This window comes from Calidris pugnax, unplaced genomic scaffold (assembly GCF_001431845.1).
Source record: "Calidris pugnax isolate Ruff unplaced genomic scaffold, ASM143184v1 scaffold40, whole genome shotgun sequence".
Classification (NCBI taxonomy): domain Eukaryota; kingdom Metazoa; phylum Chordata; class Aves; order Charadriiformes; family Scolopacidae; genus Calidris; species Calidris pugnax.
This window is the reverse complement of record NW_015090796.1, coordinates 102,701-130,064: the sequence shown is the minus strand read 5'-3', so window position 1 is coordinate 130,064 and position 27,364 is coordinate 102,701. Positions and strand designations below refer to the sequence as shown.

General features: G+C 42.2%; 1 protein-coding gene across 3 annotated transcripts in view; it reads right to left on the bottom strand.

Moving 5' to 3' along the window:
• Window positions 1-1,111: 1,111 nt before the first annotated feature.
• The window catches only part of TTC37 (tetratricopeptide repeat domain 37), a 54,871-nt gene continuing 28,618 nt past the window's right edge, over window positions 1,112-27,364 (bottom strand). For all 3 annotated transcript variants that reach the window (XM_014936875.1, XM_014936874.1, XM_014936876.1), the window contains 18 exons: window positions 26,710-26,778; window positions 25,209-25,283; window positions 24,444-24,585; window positions 22,091-22,184; window positions 21,455-21,532; window positions 20,314-20,438; window positions 19,328-19,451; window positions 16,089-16,307; window positions 15,212-15,284; window positions 14,571-14,624; window positions 14,348-14,459; window positions 12,999-13,127; window positions 12,183-12,304; window positions 9,659-9,817; window positions 6,856-7,008; window positions 5,043-5,173; window positions 3,517-3,640; window positions 1,112-2,044 (listed from right to left, as the gene is read on the bottom strand). In XM_014936875.1, the coding sequence (XP_014792361.1) occupies window positions 1,967-2,044; window positions 3,517-3,640; window positions 5,043-5,173; window positions 6,856-7,008; window positions 9,659-9,817; window positions 12,183-12,304; window positions 12,999-13,127; window positions 14,348-14,459; window positions 14,571-14,624; window positions 15,212-15,284; window positions 16,089-16,307; window positions 19,328-19,451; window positions 20,314-20,438; window positions 21,455-21,532; window positions 22,091-22,184; window positions 24,444-24,585; window positions 25,209-25,283; window positions 26,710-26,778 (2,061 nt within the window). In that variant the 3' untranslated portion in view covers window positions 1,112-1,966. The remainder of the gene's footprint in view (window positions 2,045-3,516; window positions 3,641-5,042; window positions 5,174-6,855; window positions 7,009-9,658; window positions 9,818-12,182; window positions 12,305-12,998; window positions 13,128-14,347; window positions 14,460-14,570; window positions 14,625-15,211; window positions 15,285-16,088; window positions 16,308-19,327; window positions 19,452-20,313; window positions 20,439-21,454; window positions 21,533-22,090; window positions 22,185-24,443; window positions 24,586-25,208; window positions 25,284-26,709; window positions 26,779-27,364) is intronic.

Sequence of the window (27,364 nt, the reverse complement as noted above, 5' to 3'; positions counted from 1 at the left end):
ATACGAACTGCCGGATGAGAGAACTTTTCCGGGGCTTTTAATAGCAGCAAGCTAAAAAAAAACCCAAAGTCATGGCTCGTCTGGGGAGTCACGAGCCCGGCTTCCGCTGCGCTCCCTCCAGCATCGGCAGCCACCGGCGGCTCAAGGCGACGTGACAGCAGGCTGTGAAGGGAACCACAATCCAGCTAAATTTACCCCCGAAAAAATTCTTTTTAAGGAAGGTGTTTTGCATGGAGATGGGTGGGAGGAGGGAAGTGTGGGAGACAAGAAGGGATTCTTGCCATTCAGAGAGGTTTCTACTCACCTCCAGAGCAGGAACCCCAGCCCCCGGAGATTAGTTTTACTCTTTAAATGACACATCCCAGCTTGGCATCCTACAGAACTGGTTCCAAAATAAAGGATATTTTCAATGCACTGCAGACCCTGGAAGCGCCCTTTCTCCTCTGCAATAAGGGACTCTATCAGACTTTGGCAGAAAGAGAATAATTTTAAGAAACTTTGAAAACCAGGACGGGGACAGCTATTGTGACTCCTGTCGACAGCCTGAAACCCCCCCAACAGTAACACTAACAGATTAGAATCATTGCTTTATTATTATTTTATTATTATTTTCATGTACATAAAGGCAAAATAACATCACGTTGAAGAACCCCTGTCATGATTCATCCAATTAAGCAGTCAGCAGCAGAATTACCGAGACATAAATAGAGCCTGTCATACACATTTATAGATATGGCCCTGTCCCTGATGATGACAAGCTTTTCTTGATGGGAATGTTTACTGAAGCCTGCAGTCAAGAGGACATGCTGCCATGGTTAGGATTAGCTGGAAAAAAAAAAAAACTATAAAGAATTTTAAAAAGTATGAACTGACAGCACACATGAAGTTCCAAGTTGGATTTGGGTCTCAACTGCAAAACAAAGTAACTCAGAGTTTCTGTTTTGGGCTGGGATGGAGCCGGTGCAGCGCTGTGTCTGGATTTGGGATGGGAATGGTGTTGGTTCCACTGGTGGGTTTGGATGGTGCTGAGCTCTCAAGGCCATTTCTGCTCCTCACAAGGAGCTGGGAGGGGACGCAGCCAGGACCCTATGGTGTTGGTTCCACTGGTGGGTTTGGATGTTGCTGAGCTCTCAAGGCCATTTCTACTCCTCACAAGGAGCCGGGAGGGGACTGAGCACAGGGACATTCCCTGACATTCCACACTGGGAATATAAAGCTGGGGAAGAAGGAGGAAGGGGGGGACATTGGGAATGATGGCATTTGTCTTCCCAAGTCACTGTTGAGCTGACAGAGTCCAGCTTTCCTGGGGATGGCTGAACCCCCACCTGCCATGGGGAGCAGGGAACAAGTTCCTCCTTCTGCTTTGCTTGTGCACAGCTTCTGCTCCACCTGTTAAACTGTCTATGTCTCAAGCCAAGTGTTTTTTTCTCACTTTTACTCTTCCAATTCTCTCCCCCATCCCAACTCAGGGGAGTGAGTGAGGGCTGACGTGGTGCTTAGCTGCTGGCTGAAACCATGACACAGAGGAATATAGAGATTTTAAATCTCCAAACAATTTGCAGTACCTGGAAGAGAATTTTGCTGCTGCCTAACCAGTAAGACTCCATGCCAAGAAAGCCTTTCATCACCACCAGTGCAGTTAATATTGTACTTCTGTGTGTGGCCAGGGGGCAAAGGCAGACAAGTGCCTTCCATTGCTAGTGGAGCTGAAGTTTCAGTGAGGAAGACAGCCATAGCAAAATTCAGGTGTCCTTCCAAAAGTATTTCTATGGTGAAACCCATTCTCAACAAGAAAATAACATACTTTTGTTCAAGAAAAAGTAAAACGAAAAACAAAGTTGCAGCTGCTGCAACAAAAAAAACAAACAACAGACACAAACAGATAAAAAAGCCCGAACCCCATATACTCCTGTAAGATTGACTGTAAGTTGCATGAATGGAGATTTTTCACTTGAGATAGTCCATACTAGGCACTTGCTGACAATTTCTCATGTAGTTCCAGAGCTCTAGCATCCCCATTAGCTTTGGCATTTTCTATAAGCACCTGCAGAGAAAAACAAAAAAAACCTGAGAATTTAACATTCTACTGTTATTATTTTACTGGCAATCTCAAATGCATTTTAATTTCTGTTATGCAGTATCCCATAAGCCCAGATAGAGCATATTAACTCAACACATCAGCTCCCTTAAAACATCAGACAGCTAAACCCCCACCTTCCAGTGACTTGCAAAACCCCTGCCCACTTGCAATGTGCTGCAGCAGCATCACCTGAGGCTGAGGCCAAGTCTGAGGAGTAAGTTACCTGCTGGCAATTAAACGGGCAGAGACAGATGAGACCCATCTCCCTCATGCCAGTACATTTCTACAAATCTAAATTTGCCAAACAGGAGCACTCCTGGCAGCTACTTACACAAAACCGCCAAGGTATCCTTTTTCCTTCCCCATTTAAATTCACCCCTCTTTGATTTACTTTCCACACCCCCTATATCCAGCGTTTCTACCAGTTAAAAAAGCTCCTGTGACAGCCTAATGTTCACAGATGTTCATAAAGCTTCTGCCACTTCTCTCGAAATCTGATCATTTTATACATATTAAAAAGGAGAACCATGAAGTAGAATCAGGCAAATCTTTACTCTAGACACTATTTCTATTGTGCTCACCAGTGGGGTACAGATGACTTTGCAGAAGCAAGTGCAATGAGATCCTATAGGGACTATCTGAACTCATTAATTTCAGTGGGTTTTATTTTGAACCTGTGTGTCTGTGTATGGATTTTTGTCAGTGCTGAGCCTGCCTGATGTGTGGTACCTCCAAACCTATTTTGTTACGGATTCAATGTTTTTTCACCAGGGAAGGGCTTTTAATCTGGGCAAAAGAGCTCATTGTGCCAGTGAGGAGATTATTAGGTGAGTGTGTTCAGAGTCTGAGTAGCAATTAGCAGCCACCACCTCTTTGCATCACATGAAAGAGATGTGTGGATTTGTGAGCTTGACCAAATCCATTTGTGAAATACTATCAACGGAAACCAATGTACTCTCTGCTATGTACTGAAAATAATGTACCATTACTGAAATAATAAAAGTCTTAAGTACAGCACTCAACTGTTCAGATCTTTTGGGTCAAGGACATCACACTGTTCCAGCCAGGCTAGAGGGAATTAACATTTTTAGTGCATTAATATGTTCTGGTAAAATTGTGACAAAATGGTTCCTCATGTTGACTGCAAAGTCACTAGTAGAATTCTTGACAGTTGGGATTAGAGAGAGATTTTACTGTTTGTTTTTCAATAGTATTGCATGGAGGAATGGAAGACCTTCAAACAAACTGCATGCAATTTCAAAAATTGAGATACGTTCTTTCAGTATAGAATCCTTAAACACTGCAACCTCTGGGACAGGCGAGCCAGCACCTCCCTACCCTTCCTATTCCTCCCTTCCAAGTTGCAAGGACAATCTTTAATGTAAATAGATTGAATTTCCGTATAAAATGGAAGTCTGTATATATAGAAGCCTTACTTCTATTAACTGGTGATCATCTTTGGCGTGCAGGTGCTGCAGGAGGTACCAGCGTGCCACTGAGGCTATGGATTGTGGGTTCCCTGGCTGATACACCAATCTTTCCAACATCCGACGGGTCTCCCTAGAAACATAAAACCAAAATATAATCCAAATCAAATGCAACTGACCGGGTGGAATGTAACACACCAGTATCCCAGAGAAAGCAACAATGATCAGGAGGAATATATGGGAATGTCCTTAATTCCACAGCGCCCAAGAGTGAGGCAGCAGAGCTGTGCATTGCTTTGGTTCCTGTAAGTCCATCTAGAATGCTAATTAGTACTGCCACCATTGTTAGGCTTAATATACTACATTCAAGTTAAAGCATTAACTAGCAACCAACCCAGATTATATTGACGACACAGATTTTACGACTGCTGCTATAATATGATAAACATCATGCTGTCTGTCAACTCAGCACAATCTCTGATTTCAGGTATTCTCCTTTTTTAAGAGCTATAAACCAGATCTTTTGGAAGACAGTGCACCTGAGAGAAGCAGGTACTACCATAAATCTCAATGATCCCAAGATAATTTAATATTACACACAGATGTATTTAATGCAGGCACTCACAAAAGGTCCTGCAGTTCCTGCAAACACAGAGGTAGGATGTGAAATTGCAGGAGAGAAGGAAATTGGAACAGAGTACTACACAAAGTCTAAAATTCTATTTGGCTGATAGTACCTTTCAAGACTGTCAGCTTACAGCTAACCAAGACATTTTCAAATAAGAAATCTGGCAAAAACTGGCAATTAAATTTAGGGATGTCACATTCCCTCACTGGTGCTCCATCAGCTTTGGCTCTTTTTTCAAGAATTCTGTCCTGTATAAGAAATATGGTTTTCCAGTACACTGTGACTTGACAGGCTGTTGAGAGGTTACATCTATTTTTTGTTTGCTATTAGTAGTTAAGATTAATTTCTTGTTTGGGGATTTTGAAGCACTTAGGCAGATGCAATTAGATCACAGAGTCACAGAATGATTCTATCTTTGTGATATAGCTTACTGTTCACTTAAGTTAATATCTGAAGTTGTTGTAAGACGGATATTAATTGATTAAATAAGTTTTCAGCCCGTTTTTGTTATAATCAACAACAGTCACAATCACAGTAGGCTGCCTGTCATCTCTTTAAAAGCCCATAGAGAAAGTAACCCAGTTTGTTGGGAATATCTATAAAACCAGGTAAAATTATTGAGCAAAACCTTCAAGAATATTCCATAGCTCAACCAAAAATACTGTAAAGAGACAAACTAGATTTAATAACCGAACTCACAAAGTATGAAGGTCATATATGTTTTTTTTTAGAAAAGTAAGAAGATTCTGCTGCTTCCTGCTCCCCACACTACTAACCCTCCCCCCCACCTTCAAGAATTAATTCCTCTCTTCAATTTTCTTTTAGTTTTTGGAGTTAGATCTGGGGATAATGACCGCCTGCACCTCTGAACAGTGTGTTCCATGCACACTGAGCAGATCACACACACCTTGCTCCCATTTTGCGGTTATACTGCAGCAGCGCCTGCAGGAGAGCTGCCAGGGGGCAGGGAGAAAGCTTCAAAGCTTCAGCTGTTGCCTCCTGAACCAAGGATGGCCAGTGTTCATTGGAGACATTAGCCTACAATAAAAGAAAAAAAAAAAAAAGAAAGGAGCTTTATTGTAGCATGTCACGTAAATTGTTTTTTGTTTGCAGCTCTCTAGACAGCAGGTTTAATTCCAGCTGTTCTGAGTTATAGAAAGTATTTGGCAGGTTAGAAAGAAATGTCTTTTAAAAAAAAGCAAACCAAAATTACAAACAACAACAAACAGTGGTTAGAAAAGCCTGGACAAGTCATGCTAAATATTCTAGGGCCAGCCTTGCCAGCATTCCACTTGCTCGTTTATGCAAACAATCTTTTTTTCCATACATGTTTTAGTAACGCTTGTTTTAATCACAAACACTTTTTTGCTGTCCACATTGTAAATTTTCATCCCATGTACCCAATTACCTAATAGAGCAACTATTGAACAAATCCCTGTATCTTTTGGCTTACAAAAAATCTTATTATCCCCATTGTGTCTAGAGAACATTCAAACCACTGTAGCTGAAGCGCTCCCCAAATTTTCATTTGGACAGATAATTGGGAGACAAGCAATTTTCAAACACAGAGCTCTCTTGGATCTGAGCAAGGTTTTCACCAGGCTTTTGCACGTTTCATTAAGCCGGTGCAGATTAGAGAGATGGAACAGAAATCCACTGATCAGCTGCTCTGCTCAGGCAAAAAAGCAGAGATGAGATAATCAATTTCGTACTAATTACATTTTTAAACAAAGTCTTGTATATTCTCAGGCAATTCAGGCCAGCATTTGAAGAATTATTAATTAAGCTAGAGGGCACCTTGCAACCTGTGGAGATATTTAAGAGCTAGAAGAAACAGGCAGCAAACCACTAGAAAACTGTAAGAATCATGGGAGGAAAAAACTGGCACTTGACAAATTCTGCCACTTGAAGCATTTGGCTCGTGAGAGAGAAACTTGTCTGCACTGAGGGGGATTCTCTTTCCCCACCAGAAGCAACAACTTTGCAGCTTTATCCCTGGTAAAACTCCCTGCCTTTTCCTACATAAGCACTCAGGATAATTGGGGTTCCTTTGCCTGATTTGGATTATGGCTGTTAGCTCAATCACCTTAAAATACAGGAAAAAAAGTTAGCTAAGATCACAGTGGTATCCATCTTTTACACCAGGCCTTAGAGAAGTCTGGTAGTGCGCTTCAACTTTCTAGAGTGACAACAGTTAAAAAGAGCAGACACTCGCCAAGAACGTGAGTTATGTTCACCTGGCCCCTCAGTGCAAGGAGTAGAATAATTTTCTTTTTACCACAACATACACTTCCCTTAGATTGTCTTTATGCTTCAAGGCAAGGCACCATCTCTAGAAATGACCATACAGCATAAAGTTACTTGAAACTTGACTGAAGCCTCCATGCAGTGGTGCAGGAAAAATGTTTGTTAAGGCAGTTGTCAGAACAGAGACATAAATTTGCATGATCAGACTGAATCTGTTATTAGAGAAATAAGCCTTATTGAACAAGTTAGCCTTTTTTTATGTCCACAGTGGCTCTACGTGATTATTTCACAGCAACATCTCTTATGAAGAGACATTCTAAAAACAGTCTACATCCAATTGCAGTCTCATCTCGTTCTCTAGTTGCAATTCATACGACGCAGTCATTTAAGCAGAGGCTTCATTTAAAGACTGCAGAAGCCCTACAAACTCCTGCCTATTAAATCATGCAGTTCTGCAATTTGGATTATCCTACCATGCAGACTTCCAGCGCAAGCATGGCGAGGCCGAGCAGGCTGGACAACTTCCCACTCCAGCTGCCCTGCTGTGAGGCCAACTGCAGGCTTTTCCTGTAACACATCTCGGCTCCAACCATCATCCTTTGGGACTGATACACTTTTGCCAGCCACTGAAAAGACAAAACATCCAACAAAACCAGTTATGGAGCCACCCAAACACACGCCCGTTAGGCAATATCATTTAGTTCAATTTGTGAGAGTGCCACAGCACACCATTAGCTAAAACAAAAACCACCCGCCCAGCCCTCATTCCAACAACACTCTGTAGTCTAGTTTTCTGCAGGAAAAGGAGCTGGCAGTACATCTTAGTACAGTGATTTATTCCAGAGTCCCCCTGACCACCCACAGCCCGCTATTTGATAGCTGTCTTAACCTGGGGACTGCTCACAGGTGAACAAGTAACACCACTGGCTTTGCAAAAGTCACCCTTTGGACCAGAAGAACAATGTGTGGTGCCTCATTCCTTTCTAGACTTTCTGTTGAGATGAAAAGATAATTTTTTTCCTCTGGAACAAAGGTTTTTCCAGCTCATCTGAGTAATGCCAATAACATGAAAGACATTACGATGTGAGCCTGAGCTGAGATGATGGGTGTAGACTTGGGCTACAGAACCCAGCAGGGGTGACCTCCAGCTGGAGGAGCCAGATGGGCAAAGGAAGTAGCCACTGGGATCTGTGCAGAGTTTCATGCTCCTGCTGCCCACTCCACCAGCACAAGATGTCCTGGATTTGCTCACGAAGAGAAGGAAAAGGACTCTAACTCCTCCCTCTTTAATTCTATAGTCATGTCACATTTTTCGAAGCAGACGCAGCCACAAGTCTGCAAATCCCTGACACGTACATGATATGCATAAAGAAGATAAGCCATGTTTAGAAATATTCTTTGCTGGATCAACAACTAAAAGAAACGTAAAAAAAACCAATTCCCTTGCTTTTAAGCTAGCCAAAGATTGCCTGGTGTTAGAAGGGGCAAAATCTGTAGCCCTTTCTGATGGACAGAAGTTATATATCACTAAGAAGAGACACACAAGAAAGTATTTATTAGCACTAGTGAGACTGTGCATCCTTGACACCAAGATGCAGGACTGCTTTGTAAAGCAGAACATCCATTCATGTGCAGAAAAAAAACCAACCAACTTTCTTTGGCCTCAGTTCTTTGCTGCAGAAGACACCTAGCACTCAAGATATGAAGGAGAAGAGAGCCCTCACACAACAGCACAACGGCAGCTCTCCTGGATCAGCTTTTCTCTATTTTCTTGGTAAAGCCACAGCATAAAAGAAGAACAGCCGTCTGATCAGGAGCTCAGCAGCACTCCTAAATCTTGCAAAACAAATAATAAGCCAAAAACTTAAGCAAAAAGCAAAGTTAATGGCCCCTTTAACTTAGTAAAACTGCAAGGCATCACGACAGCTGAGTAAGACAAAACATTTATCAAACTCCTAGGAAGTCTAGAGCCAGAAAATATAAAAGCATAGATCTATCCATTAGGAGCAGATACAGCAGCCAGGCTTTTTCAGAATGCTATCCAAGCCCTGAGAAATATCTTCTTTAATTGAAGACTGAAAGGATCTTCCTCAGAGCTATCTTTTCTGTGGCCTGGATTTAAAAAACCAAAACAACTCTTCAGCCCCCCAAACCACACACACTTCACTTCTCCCTGCTTGTAAGCAAGATGATGCTTGTCTATGCAAGGGATGCATGAAGAATAGGCCCTAATTCCATTTTCAAAATACTTTACTGAAACAGGATACAATCATGTCTTGCATGGCCCTGTATTTTACAAATCCAATCCGAATGACTTCTGCAGTTCAGAAAGATGAAGCCTCAGAAGCCAAAGAAAAATGCATCAAAAAAAGCACCTTTCCACAAATGAAACCGAGACATCGCAGTGGGGAAGAGGATCTGCAGCCTTGCAACAAGTGAAATAACCATCTGTAGACAGCCGTGCACTGATTTTCTAACCTTTACTGAATCTTACCACAAACAGGGCTTTATTTTTGCAGCAGGCAGAGGGAGCACCACAAATCCTACAGAACCATGGAAAGGACTGTAAAAGTTTGTGGAGTTTTTCTAAACAACGTGCTGCTAACACTGGTAAAGGAAGACAAGTAACCGTAACTAACAGCAACAGTTAGGAAATGAATAATTAAGTGGGCTGCATCACCCCAAAGATCCCTTGGCATGTGTGAGACAGGCTTCTCAGACTGTCTCACAAAAGCAGCATATGAAGCAAGTTATAGCACCTTCACACTGAACTAAAAATGATCTCTAGTGATGCCATGGAAGGGAGTGAGCAATCAGCATTCCTGGGAGTGATTTCTCTTCCCTGCAGACTCAGCTTATGGAACAGAACAGTGACACGACGTCAGACCATGGAGAAAGAGACTTATTCAGCTTTTCACACCCTGAATAAGGAAATGTATATTAGTACACTAGGAAACTGTTTACTTCCATCTATTCTTATGGGCTACAAAATATTTCACTGGTTTCTGCTGACAGATCCCTAAAGATATGGGTGCCAGCAACATATCTCAAGTTGTAATTCTGCCTCCATGCCTGCTTGCTCTTATGAACACTCCTTATTATTTCAACTACGAAAGAAGATTAGCATAATGTTACAAATTTATAAAGAATGGGACGTAAGCTGTTTTTTCTGTCACTGGCTGACAAAAACAAACAGTGACACAAACTCTCACCCACATAGAGTGCATACTCTGAGGAGAGCAGCACACCCAGTTCAGGGAGGGGACCCACACTCACCTGCCAGGCTGCAACTGAAGTCGAGGTGGCCATGACTGTCTTGTGAAGCTCCTGCAGGACATTGTCTGGAAGTTCTTTGTGAGTCTGCAACAGCTGCTTACACTGAATTTGTCTCAACAACAAAAACAGAGCTGGGTGCTCGGGGCAGCTTTTTAAACCCTAAAACCAAAAGAAGGCTCAAAGTGATTATCAGAATTCTCATTTCCAAATATCAGAAGATACTTTGATGCTTCCATTTAGGTATTTACAGAAAGCAGCATTGCAAGCACTCTCAGGATGCTTCCAACATGGCATTTTCCTCCTGCTCTGCACAAAGGAGCATTCCAGAAACTGACATGTGAAAATAGTAATGTTTTTTCTGTCACAGAATCACAGAACAAAATGGGGTTGGAAGGGACCTCTGGAGACCATCCAGTCCAACCCCCAGCCAAAGCAGGTCCCACAGGAACTTGTCCAGGTGGGTTTGAGTGTCTCCAGAGAAGGAGACTCCACCACCTCCCTGGGCAGCCTCTGCCAGGGCTCTGCCACCCTCAAAGTGAAGAAGTTCCTCCTCATGTTGAGATGGAATTTTCCACGTTCAAGTTTGTGCCTGTTCCCTCTTGTCCTGTCCCTGGGCACCACTGAAAAAAGACCGGCCCCATCCTCCTGACACCCACCCTTTAAGTATTTACAGGCATTGATCAGATCCCCCCTCATTCTTTTCTCCAGACTAAAAAGACCCAAGTCCCTCAGCCTTTCCTCAATAGAGAGATGCTCCAGGCCCCTCATCATCTTTGTGGTCCTCTGCTGTACCCTCTCCAGCAGTTCCCTGTCCTTCTGGAACTGGGGAGCCCAGAACTGGACACAATAAATACATTTTCAGTGAATACATCCTCAAAATACATTTGAATTCCACCCTACATTTTGAACCTGTCCTACCCTTAGAGGTACAGACATGCAAAGGGTAGATCTCTAGTTCTCCTTTGGCTTCACAAGTTTTGGGCTAGTGGAAGCAAAAACAGTTCTGTAGCAAAAAGTGAACCTTGAGCATGTTCCAAGCAATTTGAGTTCTGCCAGCTAAGGTGCTTTATTCTTGCTGGAACTAAACATCTCCTGTTCAATAAAAGCAGATACCTGTAGAGTGTTTTTCAGAACAAACTCATAAAAAAAGCATAAACAGAAAACCAGCCATCTGTTGCTTTACCTTCTAGGGTGGAGCATATGGAGCTTCTGGAAGTCACACTACATGTTATTTTACCTGTTCAAATCACAGTACTTCCAAGAATTATAACTCAAACCAGATTTGTTCTAAGAAACAACACTTGTACTTTTCACCCACTTTTTAAATAAAACAAAGCCTGTTGTCTGTGGGTCCTTAACAAGCTGCTGCTTTGCAAAGAATGCACGGACGTGCAGAGACTTTCTGAAACACAATAGTGGCTACTAGTATTTGCTGCAATTTTCCCCAATTAGTAAGTGTGGAATCACATTGCCTGTCTCCAATTGAGCGACTGCAGTGCCTGACTCCTCACACCCAGTTATACTGCTTTCTGAGAATCCTGTGGCCCAAAACTGACAGTGAGAGTTTGTGATACCAGAGTGGTAACTTGTTTTTTCACAAATTGCAGTCACAGACTGTGCTCTCCCCAGGCTATTTATCTAACAAAACCCAAACAAATCCCATCATAACCTTGCCCATGCCCAGATACCACCTTGTGTGTCTAGAAATCTCTGATTCTTCTTTTATTAGACAGGTCAGTAGACATGCTGGCCAGAAAAGGAACACACCACCTCACCAAACAAAGAGACAAGAAAGTTCTTCCTCCTAGAAAAACAGCACGTTCATGGAATCTGTTTTTTTTTGTTGTTGTTGGTGGTTTGTATTGTGGGATTTTTTATGGTTTTATTTTTAAACTCCCTTCCCCGTTAATACAGAAATGCCATGAGGAAGGAGCACGTTTGCACAGGATTAGCCATTTTACTTGGTGGAAATCAGAGATGTGTGCTGCTGAGTCCAATTGTTTTTCTGCTTATCTTTTGCCAAGTCTTCACTTCACGAACACATGAAACATGCAAGGATGCACACACTTGAGGCTTATTAACGCCCTGTTCCCCTTCCACAACTGTGTTGTTTCAAGAATTTTCTTCTTAATAATTAACCTCTAGCATCCACCTGTGACTCCTAAATGGAGTACCAACACAACAAAGCAGAAGGCATTTAAGTCCTCTGCAAGCTTCCTACCTGGACCTCATGCCTCAAATTTCTGTAATGTTTTGCTTAATACTAGGTTAATGAACAAAGGCAGGAAGGGCAGACCTTGGCTTTGTCATGTCATACATTGCTTGTTGCAACCACTAACACAGTTTTGGTGTTGCAAAGAGAGTAAGTATCTTGGGGAGGGGTCAAAATGCCAACAACTATTTATCTTGTAGCTCTGATGGAACAGACAGTTGCTCATCCCAAGATTAGCTTTTCATAAAGTGCACACAAAATCATGATTTCTGTACAATTCTACCATAATCTGCCCGTATGATGCCATCATACCTTGGTACAAAGAGCTTCAGCTTCTGAGAGTTTGCCAGTCTCCTCTAGACTGGTAATAGCTTGACACAGACACCAGTCCTCAAGAGTCCGGATATAATTACGTGGAAGGTTATTTTCTCCAGCTGCAAAACCAGATAAAACAGATTACTGTATGTGCTGTAGTGCCATACCATGTCACATGCTCTAGATCTAGAAAGGGTCAACTTTCAGGACTTCTTTCATTACAGAATCACAGAATCACTTGGGGTTGGAAGGGACCTCTGGAGATGATCTAGTCCAACCCTCTTGGCCTCACCAGGGCAGAGTAGAGGGGGAGGATGAACCCTTGAGGGTTCTTTCATTAGTAGGAACATTAAAAGATAGTAAAATTGAAAGCACCATTTGAGTTACCAGTTTGAAAACAATGAATCGAACAGAGAATTTTAATTCCAGTTTTCAAAACTATGGACATTGAGCAAGACTGGTCTGAGGTTATCCATCTGCTGGAAAAGTTAGAGAATTCAAGAGGACTTTAGCTTTCCCTTGTATGCAGCATTCCTGTAACACATCCATCCATCCATTTAGGCATCAGAGTTCAGAAGGACTATTTTTAAAAAGCAATTGAGGCTTCAGATGGGAAAGCATTAAGTAACTAACCCTAGCTGTGCATTAGCATTTAGCATGTTTATGTGATAAAATACAATTACAGCTCAAACCACAACTAAGCAATTCTCACGTTACTGTCAAGTTTCTGAAATTCAGAGGAGTACTCCGAGCTTAGGGCATTTCAATTTTATTTTATTTTTTTTTTTTAACTAGAGAACTTGTATGGCTTACTTTTGGCTGAAACTGTAGACACAAGCATCATCTCCAGATCCGTTCGCTTTGGCTGGGTGTTGTTTAGACAGACAAGGGTGTTTTCAGCATGACAGGCTGCCATTAGCACTGCCCAGGCAGCAGGATTATCTAGAAAAGAACGGTTAAAGGCAACTCACGCCCACTCTAAATATGCTGGTAGTTCATTTAGGATGGTTGTTATCAGATTAAGCATAAAAACATTGCCATCAATGGAACTACATGCTGTAAATAAAAGATAGCAAGAACAAGGAAAAGTAATTCAATCAGACCCTTATGTCAGCTCAGCCCAAGGCAGCTGAAAATTATTTGCCTCTAAGTCGTAAGATTCTAAGTAGCACAATAAGATGAAGATGCTGTTTCTAAAGCCAAGTAATGTATTTTTCCACTGGTGTGCCAACCTGAAGCTGCCAGTTTACTTCTGACTGCACCGATTAAACTTGACAATGAGTTAGAGCTGTGTAACAGTGGCAGCAAAGATCCCAAGGTGCCACCCACAGCTTTCAATCACACAAATTCGGTCTCTTCTGATCACTAGCATGAAAATTACAGCAATGGGTGCCTATTCCAGCATCAGATAATTCTGGTGTCAGTTTTTCCTTCACCAAGCAACCACGACTTGGAAGGGTGGTCCATGTCCTGAGCTGGAAAATGTAAATTTTCATCCCAAAGACAATGAATTTTGCCAGTAAAATAAAACAAAGCTCAAAGATCTAACGGGGTAAAATGTAAAGCTGCTTCTGCATAGCAGGCATAGTCTGGCATGTACCTGTAGGGAAGTAATTGAATTTTTTAACTTGCAGCTACACTAAGGCATGAGAGCAAAATTACTGGAGAAGAAACAAGGTACAAATTAGCACTTGAAAACCCCACTAGATTTGCACTTCATACATTTAATGAAGATCACTATTTAGCAATAGGTGAACAGTCGCCTGCAGTTTATAACCAGCATATTGCAGCAGAACATTTCCAGTCCAATTTCTCAAGCTAGATGAATAAATCTCTTCTGCTTGGTGTAGCACACTGACTCTGAGGGAACATATGTTTTTCTTTTTTGTCTAATATACAAAATAATACTTATCCCTTCTCCTGCTGAGGGATAAATAAATTGCTCAAGTTTTCAGAGCAAGCCTTAAAACTCAGCAATGTTTTCCTTCTTGTCTGGTTTAATTCCCCCATGTCTAGACTTGGAATGACAGTTACGATTTCAACTCTAAGCCTCCTCCCCAAAACATACAAAACAACCCCAGAAAAGTAGATTTTTTTTTTGTTAGCACAGTAATTTTGTTTCTGATGGGTAAAAATAATCACTAGTGTGTTTGAGGAGTAACCTGGACAGAGGTGGATTGCTTTCTGAATGTTTTTCAGTGGATTTTTTTTCTTATCTTCTAACATGTGACATCCTGCTGCCAACTGATTAACTGCAACATTGAGCAGGACTTCCTATAAAACAGAACAAAATATAGCGTTAGGTCCCTTTCGTAAGTGATTACATGGAATTAATTTTAGGATTGTTTATGGAATTATAAAGTCTGCATTTTAAGAAAGCCAAACCTTTCCATGGTTTACATCAAGTAAGTGTGCGACGTTTCCTGCCACAGCTCCCCCCTATAAGATTAAAAAAAAATACATGAGTTGGCTATATGACTGATTAAGAGATTTTATACAAAATGGAACACCAAGTTCTTTCTTATATTCCTTAATCAGAAATACAAAGTTTGCACAATGAGATCTTTTCCAGGAAATACATGAGTTGGCTATATGACTGATTAATTAAGAGATTTTATACAAAATGGAATACCAAGACCTTTCTTATATTCCTTAATCAGAAATATAAAGTTTGCACAATGAGATCTTTTCCAGATCTACAGAAGGTTCTCTTTAGAAAGAATTAGGAAGAGACATCAAGGAAGAGATTGGAGCTCATCCATACATTGTGTTTCCAGTTTTAGCCCCATGTAGAAAGGGGTTTCTTTTCAGGTGCTATTTCTGTTTACATAATTGACATGAATTAAGAGAGCTAATTTATTTGGAGAAGAGCTAATAATAAGCATTAAAGCATCAAGAACCTACCGGCCAATGCAAAAAGTGAAACTGAGCAGATTAACCACATTCAACACACATTATTCCTAATATATATTTATATACACACATTGTTATGTATAAAATGAAACAAAATACTGTAATGCACTTACTTTTGCCTTTTGTGAGGCATAGAGTGGAACCAGTCGAGACAGCAGAGACCACAGGGCAGGATTACCAGGGTAACTGGGAAAAGAACATGGGTATTAGAATCTTCTGGTTCAGATATGGTCTTGTATGACTTTGCTGACAGTTGCTATAAGGCCCAAATGGGTCATCTTCTATTAAAGAAACAACTCAGCATGGTTGAAAATAGAAATGGATAGTAATTTAACACAAACAACAGAAAACTGAAGTTATATGGCTGGCTAAAGACATAAAGTGTGCAATACACATGTCAATTCTCATGGGAAGAAAAATAAACTTCAGGACTACAGGTCTTGTCCTCATACTGTGAAGAACAAGGAATTTTAATTGCAGTTGGGAGAAAAACGATTTGCATAAAGAATAGTTTCCAAAAGCACTTGGGGAGACTATGAGTGTTGCTTAAGGGCATCGATTAAAGTTCCCTCTTTCTAGAATGCTGAGGCCATAACACATTTAAACGCAGATGTTTAGCTAAACAGAATGAACAGCTTTAGAGACTGTTAAATATTAAATATGAGCCCTAGAGACTTTTCTAGGTTGAAGGTTCTGCTACATATGACAAAAAATGCTTTCACAGAGAACTGATCTAGCTACCAAAGAAGCCATCAAAACAAAACCAGAAAACCCCAAACAAGTCTTGAAACTTCTGCCATTTGATGCCATAAATCAGAAAACAAGCTTCTGTCAGCTGATGCTACAACCTTACGTGAACACTTCACATTTGAAAACAAATATTTTTTTTTTTAGAAGAATGCTGCAAGTGAACAGAAGTTTGCCTACTATTCAATGTAATCAAAGCAATATGTTTACATGGCAATCTCTAAAGAAAGACAAAACACGTACCTGTGTATTGCTTTGGAGACTTCTCTCTGGGCCTGCACATTTCTACCTTGCAATGTATAAACAGCGGATGCAATAAGGCACCTCTCATAAATCCCATCATCCCCTTTTTCATGCTTCAGTAGCTCTTTCAGGGCTGCTGTTGCAAGCGTAACATCCTGCTTTACCAGTCCCAGTGTGCACAAAGCCTTCAGGCTTTCTGTACTCGGCTCCTTTAACGAGCTGTTGGATCAGAGGGAGGGAAGGAAACGCTATTTTGGAGCGCAAATTAAACTTACTGTTAACATTGCAGTTACTTCTGAGTCCTCTTGCTCCTATATATCACATATGGTATACACAAATAACAGTCTCTACTATGGCATCATGGATCAAGCTGGACCATCATCCCCAAGACTCAGGATATGGAAACCAGTAGTGTTTATGTGCCATTTCAGCACTCAAGCTTATAATGTGTAAGGCTACTTAAGTATATAACTCATTAATTGTCCTCCAGCAGCATCCACAAAATGAATGGTAAGAAACAACACCTAACACTGACAACTATTTTCTCTTCTTGAAGACATCTGTACTCCTAACTGATATCAAACCAGAGCTGTAGTGCGCCTATTCACAGCTTTGCAACAGAAATGCAGGAAGGAAAAAGCCAGAAATGAGCCTGCTGCATAGAACGGGGATGTTCTGAGAAATTATGCCTTGGTTTACACCCAGATTTGTTCCCACATAAGGTACTTTGAGCACGCTTTCCACCATCTAGTTTCAGTACCACTATTAAGTGCACTGCTCCCCTCATTTCATTATGAGAGGCAGTTTAACCTCCTGTCAATGGCATTCCAGGCTTTACTGGAGGCCTACTACGTACACTTACTGGTTTTTTCAGTGTATTTTTCCAGTAAAGGGGGAGAACTCTTAAGTTTATCCCTTGATCTTCAACTCTGGTGAAGCTACAGGCTTGGTGAAGAGTGGCTGGAGCTGCCCAGCAGAAAAAGACCTAGGAGTGTTGGTGGCCAGCCAGCTGAACAGGAGCCAGCAGTGTGCCCAGGTGGCCAAGAAGGCCAATGGCATCCTGGCCTGTGTCAGGAACAGTGTGGCCAGCAGGAGCAGGGCAGTGATGGTGCCTCGAGGTGAGGCCTCACCTTGAGGGCTGTGTTCAGTTTTGGGCCCCTCACTAGAGGAAGGACTTTGAGGTGCTGGAGCGTGTCCAGAGGAGAGCCACCAAGCTGGGGAGGGGTCTGGAGAACAAGTCCTACGAGGAGAGGCTGAGGGAACTGGGCATGTTGAGTTTGGAGAAGAGGAGGCTGAGGGGAGACCTCATTGCCCTCTACAACTCCCTGAAAGGAGGGTGTAGAGAGGTGGGGGTTGGCCTCTTCTCCCAAGGGAATAATGCCAGGAGCAGAGGAAATGGTCTGAAGTTGGGGCAGGGGAGGGTTAGATTAGATCTGAGGAAGAATGACTTTCCTGAGAGGGTGGTCAGGTCCTGGAACGGCCTGCCCAGGGAGGTGGTGGAGTCACCATCTCTGGAGGAATTTAAGAAACATGTAGACGTGGCTCTTCAGAGCACGCTCTAGTGCCCGAGATTGTTGGTTTGTGGGTGGGTGTGATGTGGTGGGGTGTTGTGTTTTTCGTTTTGGTGGTGGTGGTTTGTTTTTTTTTTTTTTCGTTTGTTTGTTTGCTTGTTTTTTAAGGTTGGACTCGATCTCAGAGGTCCTTTCCAACCATGGTGATTCTGTGAAAACAGTGAGCTCAGTAAAACCAGAATCAAAGTCTTTCACTAGCACTAGTTGGAGGTGTTCTTACAATAAAGGCAATTCAGTAAATTGCAATAGAGACTGAATAGAGGCAAACAACAAAACAGGGCATGGCACCAGTAATTTGGAGTCACTTCACTGTCACGTCCTTAACATAACTACAGAATGAAGTGCTGCTTACTTTCACTTATCAGGTGACAAAGGGCTCCTAATCAAGCTTCTAATGATTATTTTTGCCTTCAAAAAAAGACAAGAATGTTAACTTCTGATTCTATGTTTTGTTTTCAGTCCTAGCACCTGCTAAACACAAGCTTGAATAGCCAGCACTACACTGTCTGGTGCAAAGGTGCTGCCCTCCGACGAGTAGGAAGTGGGATTAGCCATATATCAGCTATAAAGACATACTCACTGCTAAAAATCTCTGTGCCAAGCTGCCATGAGAAAAGAAGAAAGGCAGCTTCTTGTTCAAGGTTCTTCTCAGGCCCTTTAAGTCATCTAGCATGAATTCCAGCCAATAAAGACATCTGTCTATTGGACTGGAATGCACCATTTTTGTTCGTATTACAAAAATCCACCTTTGCAGCACCGTGCTTCCAATTCAGACCTAGACATATTCACTGTAGTGTCACTTTCCTAAACCATTTACTGCTTTTTTTTTTTCCTTTGAAACACAAAGAACTATCAGCACCTAGAAAACTCTCATTGTTGATATTTATGACGGAAATAATAGTGTTTAATAGGAAGTAGGCAACAGCAGGTTCCTAGCTAGTTAATCATCATCTGCTCAGGATTTGGAGTGTACTAGGTCATGGACCTTCACTATTTCAGTAACTTCAAGGGTTTGCTGGCAAGCCAGAGACTGTTCAGCCACTACAGGACTTCTCTACTGACAGAGGGTTGGTGCCAAGAGGCTGAGGTATCAGCTCTTAATCCATGGCTACCAGGAGACTAACAATGACCCCTGGGCTTTTAGCCTCTCCAGCTCTGGGGAAAAAAAAGACATTCATGACTTAAGTGAACAACAGATACAGATGTGTTTCTTTTCATGGGGAAGCTACAAGATTGTCCTTGTCTATGACGCTTGGAACACAAATGTTCTGGAGATTTCTGACTATTCAAACTGAAACTGATATCATCAGTCATCCAGATTTCTTACAGCTAAAGAGTCAAAACATTGCCCAGTGCTTTCGACAACTACAGATTAATATTCTTTTAAAAAATAAACCCATCAAAACTACCATTCAAGGACATTAGACATCCAAACTGCCCAGCCCACTAACCCTTCCACTCCATACTGCTTTAAGAATATGGAAGACATAGGCCATAAACCAAAATAGATATATCATGTGAACAAGCTTAAAAGAACACTGCATCCACTCTCACTTTTACTCTATGACACAAAAAGAAAATATCCACCTGAGATCCCTCAAAAAGTAAACTTGAGGATTCAGCAGTACAATAAATCATCATACACTGAGTATTAGTCCCTCCACTCACCATTTAAACAGCAGTGTCTTTGCAGCATCCACTTTATTCTGTTTATATTCTATTATTGCCAAGGCAGTCAGGATATGTGCTTTATCTTGTTCAGACTCAGCTACAGACAAGGCTTTTTCATAGGCTGGCAAAAATTCAAGATTCAGAATTGAAGTAGGAGAAAAAACAACACTTATAAAGCCTCTAGAAAGGAACGATATTAGAACACACACAGGCACTTTGGTTTCAGGTTCACTGTGTTTTCACACATCAAATCATAGGCAGAAGACATAAAGAGTTGGCTGAGACTTTGGAAATAACTGTATGCTAGGAAACGCCAGATTTACAGGGCTGTTTACAGCCCAGGAGTTGTTTATTATGTAGTAAGTGGAAACAAAACTGAAAAGCAGTATTAGGATACCCAGAAAAAGCCTAGAAGAACACAGTATAAATATTCCCCTCTGATAGTTTATGTAAGAAATAGTGCTTCAGATGGGCACACATCACCCCAGTTAAAAATGAAGAGTTATTTAAAATGCTGAGCTGGCTGCTCCTTTGTGAGCGTTTACAACTCTACACTGACAGCTCAGTATCCCTTCTGGTGAAGTCTCACATCTTAGCAGTGCAGAACGCAGCCATACAGGACTCACAACTACCACTAAAGACAAACTGCTTTGAACAACACATTAATATCCTACCAAGAACTGATTTTTCCAGTAAAGTAATTTATTTGACAACAAGGGAAGTCAAGAGCACAACAGCTTAATGGCAAGCATTAAACACGTGAAAAAATGTAGGTTCCCTTTGCACATTTGGATAGTTCTAGCACCGGCTGAACAGCCTAATAGTTAAAATAGTTGTGGAATTTGTACTTATGCATTAGGACTGCAGGAGTGAAATAAAGTAAATAAAGTAAACTACAGCTAGGTTGGTCAGACAAATAAATTTTGTTAAAATTACTCTCAAGAGAAGTGCCCCATAATGCTCTCCATTTGGCAGACGCTTACCTTTCATGCTTTCTTCTAAGAGTCCTTTCTTGTAGTAGGCCAAGGCTATCCCCACAATGCCATCAAACTCAGTTAGGGGTATTGACGTGTAAACCTCGATGGCCTTATCACACTGACCAAGGGCACTGCAAAAACACAAACAGTCACTGCTATGAAGGATGCAGCAGGGTAACAGCTGCTGTGATGCAGACAAGCTGTCCCTGCAGACCAGCATCCTCTTGTCCACAGCAGTTGTAAGCAGACACCTGGAAAAGAGAAAGATTAGGACAGGAATGTGCAATATTGCCCATCCTCCTCCTGTTACAGCAGTTACTCTCTCCAACTATCTGTTGAGTGAAGAACAATTGATAGGGAAAACTCTGCATGAGAGCTGTATGTAAGGATGTCAACTAGCGGTCAAACACAAGTAGGAATAGGAGAAGACAGCAAAGAAATATGAAAAAAGCAAATCAAAGTATGCATGCATACAGATGGGCAAGTGCACAAATAGGCAGAGATACAGCATTCTTCTTCTAAGGCCACTATGGAAGAAATTATACAGGATTTAGTTTATTAGAACTGGTTATTAGTTACTGGATCTTAGTTCTTGCATAAGTTGCACAGGGAACCACCATGCATATAGCCTGGATGTGAGACGACGGGAAACTGAAGAGTTGCTTCTAGAACCTTCCCTGAAGTTAAAGAATGTATTATCCCATTATCACAGCCTATAAGTTTCAGTGTCATGTAGAGAAACTTAAGATTATATGAACTTTCCCTAGAGTGCTGACAAATATCTCATTGGCAGAAACTGAGCTACCTCATATCAAAGAGAAATTTGAGAGTCTTCATCCGAGAAGACTTGTGTCCTGCATTCCCTGAGAACCAGAAGGAACTAAGGATAAGGAAACCACTGATGAGTTATAAACTGTGAAGACACATAGCAATTCCTTGCAATTTGATTTTATTTCACTTTTTGAAACACACTACCCATTTCTGGAGCACAACCAAAGTTCAGTCAAACTTGTCTACAATTAAGAACGATGTTTAATAGATTATTTTAAGCAACCACCTTTCAGCCTCACCCATGTTGTGCACCACTGCATTCACTACATCCAAAGCTGAAGTTAAAGGTCAGGAAAACCTGTCCACAAACACTTACCACAGTGACCTGCCATAGTTCTGCATTGCCATGTTGTATTGCTCAGTATCCTCAGAGTTCTTCAGCAATTCAGTGGCCCTGAAAATAACCGCAATTAAGAATAATTACCATCCGACTATAACTCCCATATTTTGAAAATAGTTCTCAGAGCAGAATGGACAAATGTTTTGTGCTGAAGCTTTTCCATGCCAATTAAGCACAAGCAGAGCCTATTTTACTGTTTTAATGCATGAGCAAACATGTTTGCCAAACAAGGTTTCCTTCGCCACCTCCCCCTACCATTGGAAAAGAGGGAAGAAAAAAACCAAAAGATCAACCACCTCCATTAATTAGAACGGGGTAGAAACCAAAACTAAACCCAAGCTTACCAACACCCAAAATTTAACTTAAATCTCACAGACTGAATTAGTTAAATGTCCTGAGGAGACACACAAGCTGTGCAATGCCATTACTTCTCCAGCTGTGTGTTTTGCATTTCCAAATTTGATACAAGAACATCCCCACATCTCCCCTTGCAGTATGCCGAGTTAAACTGAGGAAGTAAGGACTAAAGGAAAAGAAAAACCCTGAAGTTTTTCAGCTGGAAAAAAGGTGAAGGAGCTTCTCTCAGCGAACTTTTCAGGGTGTATAGCTTACCTCCCATAGGCATCTGCTGCCTGCCTTTTCAGATCCAGACACTCATTCAAATAACCAAGCATTGAGAAAGCAGAGGCGTCGTCTGGATTCCTTTCTAGAAAATCAGAATTGACAAATGTAGGAGAACGCCATCAGAAAGAGCTGCGAAAAAGCATTATGAAAACATTGCTTCCTTGGTGCTGCAGTCTGCCCAAATACACAAAGCCCTCTGCCAACTGCTCCTGCCAGTTGCTCACTGGATTCGTTTTGACAGGCCGCAGGCAAGTGAAGGAGCCACAGGAAGACCCACAACATGACATCAGGTTGGGTCAAAAATGTTTCCAGTCTTATGACACAGCATCTCAATATATTTTTAATTTTTTTGCCCTGCAGTGGTTTGGGTTTCTCCCTAAGAAAATAGGAAACTATTCAGCTTCTATTGACTCTACTGAAATACTGGTAAAATCTTATGATTAATTTTTAATACTACAGTTTTGAAAAGCTCATCAGTATCTAAAGCACACATTTGTGAGCTGTCACCTCACCTCAGTCTTCTAACCTTTTTTCCCAGAGAAGGAAAGTCACGTAGGCCCCTTCCTGCAGCCTGTTTAAGAACAGGGATTTCACGGACCAAGAAATCCAGTCTCACATTAATTTCATTTTAAGTGCTTGCACCTTATTTTGCAGCTCTCAAAAGTCAGCAGTGGGGCTGTTCAAGGAGTTAGTCAATAAGGAAGCTGTCCTCAGGGACATGCACCTTATTTTGCAGCTCTCAAAAGTCAGCGGCGGGGCTGTTCAAGGAGTTAGCCAATAAGGAAGCTGCCCTCAGGGACACAGGAGCAGAACAGAGCTGGCAGAGCTTTAAGGACACTGCTCTTAGAGTGCAAGAGCTCCTGATCCCTGGGTTTAAGGAATCAGGAAGGAAGGAAGGGGAGAGACCAGCATGGCTGAGTCAAGACCTGCTGGTCAAACTGAAGGGCAATAGAGATGCCCAGGCAGTGGAATAAGGCCAGGTATCCTGGAAAGAGCATAGGGACACTGCCCGGTTGTGTAGGGATGAGGTCAGGAAGAGCTGGAGCTGAACTTGGCAAGGGACGCAAAGAATAACAATAATAAAGGCTTTTACAGGTATGTTAGCCAGAAAAAGAAGGTCAAAGAGAAGGCTGAGGGACTCAACTTTTATGCCCCAGCCTTCAATGGCAAGCCCTCTCCTCACAGTGGACAAGGGAAGAGCCATGGATGTCATCCGTCTGGACTTCTGTCACACCTTTGACACAGTCCCCCACAACATCCTTCTCTCTAAATTGGAGTGGTACAGATTTGATGGATGGACTGTTCAGTGGATGAGGAATTGGTTAGATGGTCACATCCAGAGGGTAGTGGTCAACAGCTCAATGTCCAGATGGAGATCAGTGTCAAGTGGTGTCCCTCAAGGACCCATACTGGGACCAGCACTGTGCAGTATCTTCATCAGTGACATGGACAATGGGATCAAGTGCACCCTCAACAAGTTTGCCAATGACACCAAGCTGACTGGAATGGTTGACACGCCAGAGGGACAGGATGCCATCCAGAGGGACCTGGACAGGCTCAAAAAGTGGACCTGTGTGAACCTCGTGAGGTTCAACAGGACGAAGAGCAGGTCCTGCACTTGGGTTGAGGCAACCCCTGGTATCAGCATAGGCAGGAGATTAAGGGATGAAGGGCAGCCCTGAGGAGCAGGACTTGGGGGTGCTGGTGGGTGAGAAGCTCAACATTCACTGGCAACGTGGGCTGGTAGCTCAGAAAGCCCTCTGCACCCTGGGCTGCATCCCCAGCAGCGTAGCCAGCAGGGCCAGGGGGGGATTCTGCCCCTCTGCTCTGGGGAGACACCCCAGGTGCTGCCTCCAGCTCTGGGGCTACCAACATCAGAAAGACATGGACCTGCTGGAGCAGGGCCAGAGGAGGCCATGGAGATGCTGTGAGGACAGGCTGACAGAGTTGGGTGGGTTCAGCTTGGAGAAGGCTCCATGGAGACCTTATAGCAGCCTTTCAGTACTTAAAGGCAGCTTATAAAAAAGATGGGGAGGGACTTTTTAGCAGGGTCTGTAGCCATAGGACAAGGGGTAATGGCTTTAAACTGAAAAAGAGGAGATTTAGACTAGATAGAAGGAAGGAATTCTTGACTCTGAGGGTGGTGAGACACTGGCCCAGGTTGCCCAGAGAGGTAGGAGATGCCTCATCCCTGGAAACATTCCAGGCCACGTTGGACAGGGCTCTGAGCAACCTGGTCTGGATAAAGATGTCCCTGCTAACGGCAGAGGCATTGGACTATAAGGCCTTTAAAGGTCCCTTCCCACCCAAACTGTCGTATGATTTTATGAAAATTACCTACCTATGTATTTGCTCATGACCACCTGGGCTGTGGGGATAGCATTCATTTGGACAATGTTGTACAGATACAGTTCAGTGTTTCTGTTGCTTTTATCCTGCAGCGTTGAACATACCCAGTGGGCGTAGCCTTTTGCTCCCTCGTTCTCAAGAAACAAACAAAAAAACCCCAAATGGGAGTCATTAAACCAGCTAAAGTAACAGTGAAATAACTGAAGATTATAATAACAATTCTGTCTTTTAAGGCAGAGTCTTGGCTAAAAATCTGCATCAGTGTTAAGCACGAGAAGAAAACACCAAACTGAATTACTCTACACGGAGTTTTAACCTGTCATTTGGGCAAAAGTGAATTCTTACATTAACATATCACTTGCACCACTGGAGGGATGACAGACAAAAACGCTCTAAGGGAATGTAAAGTCCTCCAGGGTACTGGCAATATCCTTGATCTCTCCTGGAACTGTTGTAATTCACAACATTGATCTCTGTCCAGTTCTGTGGAACACCAAGAAAGTTTTTTTCATGACTTATAGAGCTGATTTCTTGGACCACAGGGACTAAAGCATTTAATAAAACAACTGCCTGCTTTTTAGTGTCAGCAGAGGCAAGGAACAACAATAAGGAAGTCAGACAATCTCATCTGGAACATGACCATAACTGTTTTATTGTTCAAGACATACCTATTTTTAAAGAAAACAAACAATTACATCACCTAGGTAGAAAGAACAGATATGCAGAAACTTGAAGACAACCCAACTGCTCTACTTACATGCATACTGAGTTCAGTTGTGTGCCTGAAGAGGTCCATAGTATCGTAGCTGCCGATGTTCTCCGCAATAAGAGCCTACAGAGAAGCCAGAGTTGCTGTGGTCAGGTACTTCAAAAATTATGGCATTGACAAAAAAATCAACACAGGTCAGGCATTTCACATCTTACGCATGCTGAGGAATATTAGTTGTTTAGCTTAAATAAGTTTAAATTGGAATAAATTACTTAGGATTATAATAAGGTGTTAATTATTGTGTTTGCTTAGCTGTACTTTGCATGAATGGCTAGCTTTGCTGAAGCTTTTAGGCCTTAATAACATTATTTTTCTTAGTGATTTTCCTAGCAGCTGGTACAGACCTGGGTTTAGTTTTTCAGTACAAGAAAAATGATGTTGTGGTAATGTTTTTCCCTAAATCTAGGAGTTTTCACTTCTGCCAGGGAGCGCAGGTGCACAAGAACATAAACCAGAAGAGAAGGAGGTGACAACCCTCTGCAGAGCGGCCAACAGCCAGCCTGGACACAGAAAAGTACTCCAAAAAGGTGTTAGACCAAAAATCACCACTGGGCTAAAAGACGCATGAACAGTGCATGAGGGGCAATAACAAACATTTAACATGAAAACACTCTTTTCTTCATACTCTCCAAGAAACACTGGTTTTAAGAATAAAAAGAACACAACTAAAGGGAGCACAAGCAGTTTCTGCTGTATCAGTACTTGAAACTTAAGGTCTTCTGCTGCTACTTGTCATTATTCAGGACATTTGTGTGTGTTAGTACAACTTATAACAACATCTGATAAGAGCTGAATTTCAACAAGTGATGGATGGTGTTGGCTCTTCCCTAGAATCCAGCCTCAATTAGGTATAATTAGCAGGTCAGCAGCATAGGATTGCAAAATACACCTGCAGCAACCATAGAAGTGTGAGTCACGAGTATTTCTACTACTCACAGATGGCCCAGACACCAGGGGGAGGGTATCAATGGCCTCCCTAGAAACCAGGGGGAGGAAAGCACCTCCCAGGAAGTAAGAATGGCTTTTATGCCAGGTACATTGGACTCTTACTCTTTCTACCAGTGCCATTAAAATGGGGATGCTGAGAAGAGAGTTAAGCAGTGCCATGTAATGAGCTAAAGCTGAAGCTGAAATAACTAGCACCTTATGAAAATGGTGTTTTGCTGACAACGGTCAATAAAAACCTTCAGAGCAGAAGCAGTGATTGTTTTTTTTTTAATAGCTAGTTTCTTACAACACTCCCAACATCAGCTAGAAAAACATTATGTAAAGACATATGATAAATGTAGCTTCCATTGTATTACCATTTCCATTGTACTGGAAACAAAGGGTTCCATCCACCCTCAGGGGAAGCCGAAGCTCCCTTTACTTAAAACATTTGATTTTCAGGAACATGCTTAACATGCCAACTATTAGGGTTGAATCCAAGCCCCGTCTTTGACTAACAACTGCTTTTGGTGCACAGTATTGTGATTTTTTGTCATCTTACCTGCCCAATCCAACACAGTAAGTAAGAAGGCTCCAGAGACTGGGCTATCTTGAAGGCTTCATGAGCTTGCTGTAAAACCAAAGATAACAGTGCTATTATTGTACTGTCTGGAGTGGTAAGAGAGCACTTTCAAGTACAAACAGGTAATGACATGCAGTAGTACTGGAAAAGATTTCATAGACAAAATTAGGTCACTACTAAAAACATCTGCTGTGCCACAGAGAATAATGCATTGCCCAGAGAAATAAACCAGTTTAATCTTATTTATTAAAAAAATTTAAAAAAAAATCTTTAAAAGATCAAAGTTTCCCTCCCTTCCAAATACATTTCCTTCTTAAAACAGTTCAGCAGCTAGAGCAGTCCTTCCAGTCCCTCAAGGGGCTCCAGGAGAGATGGGGAGGGACTCTGGATGAGGGAGGGGAGCCCTAGGAGGAGGGGGAAGGGTTTGACCCTGCAAGAGGGGAGATGGAGCTGAGATGTGGGGAAGAACTTGTTTGGTGTGAGGGTGGTGAGAGCCTGGCCCAGGTTGCCCCGAGAAGCTGTGGCTGCCCCATCCCTGGAGGGGTTCAAGGGCAGGTTGGAGGGGGCTTGGAGCAGCCTGGTGTGGTGGGAGGTGTCCCTGCCCAGGGCAGGGGGTGGAATGGGATGATCTTTA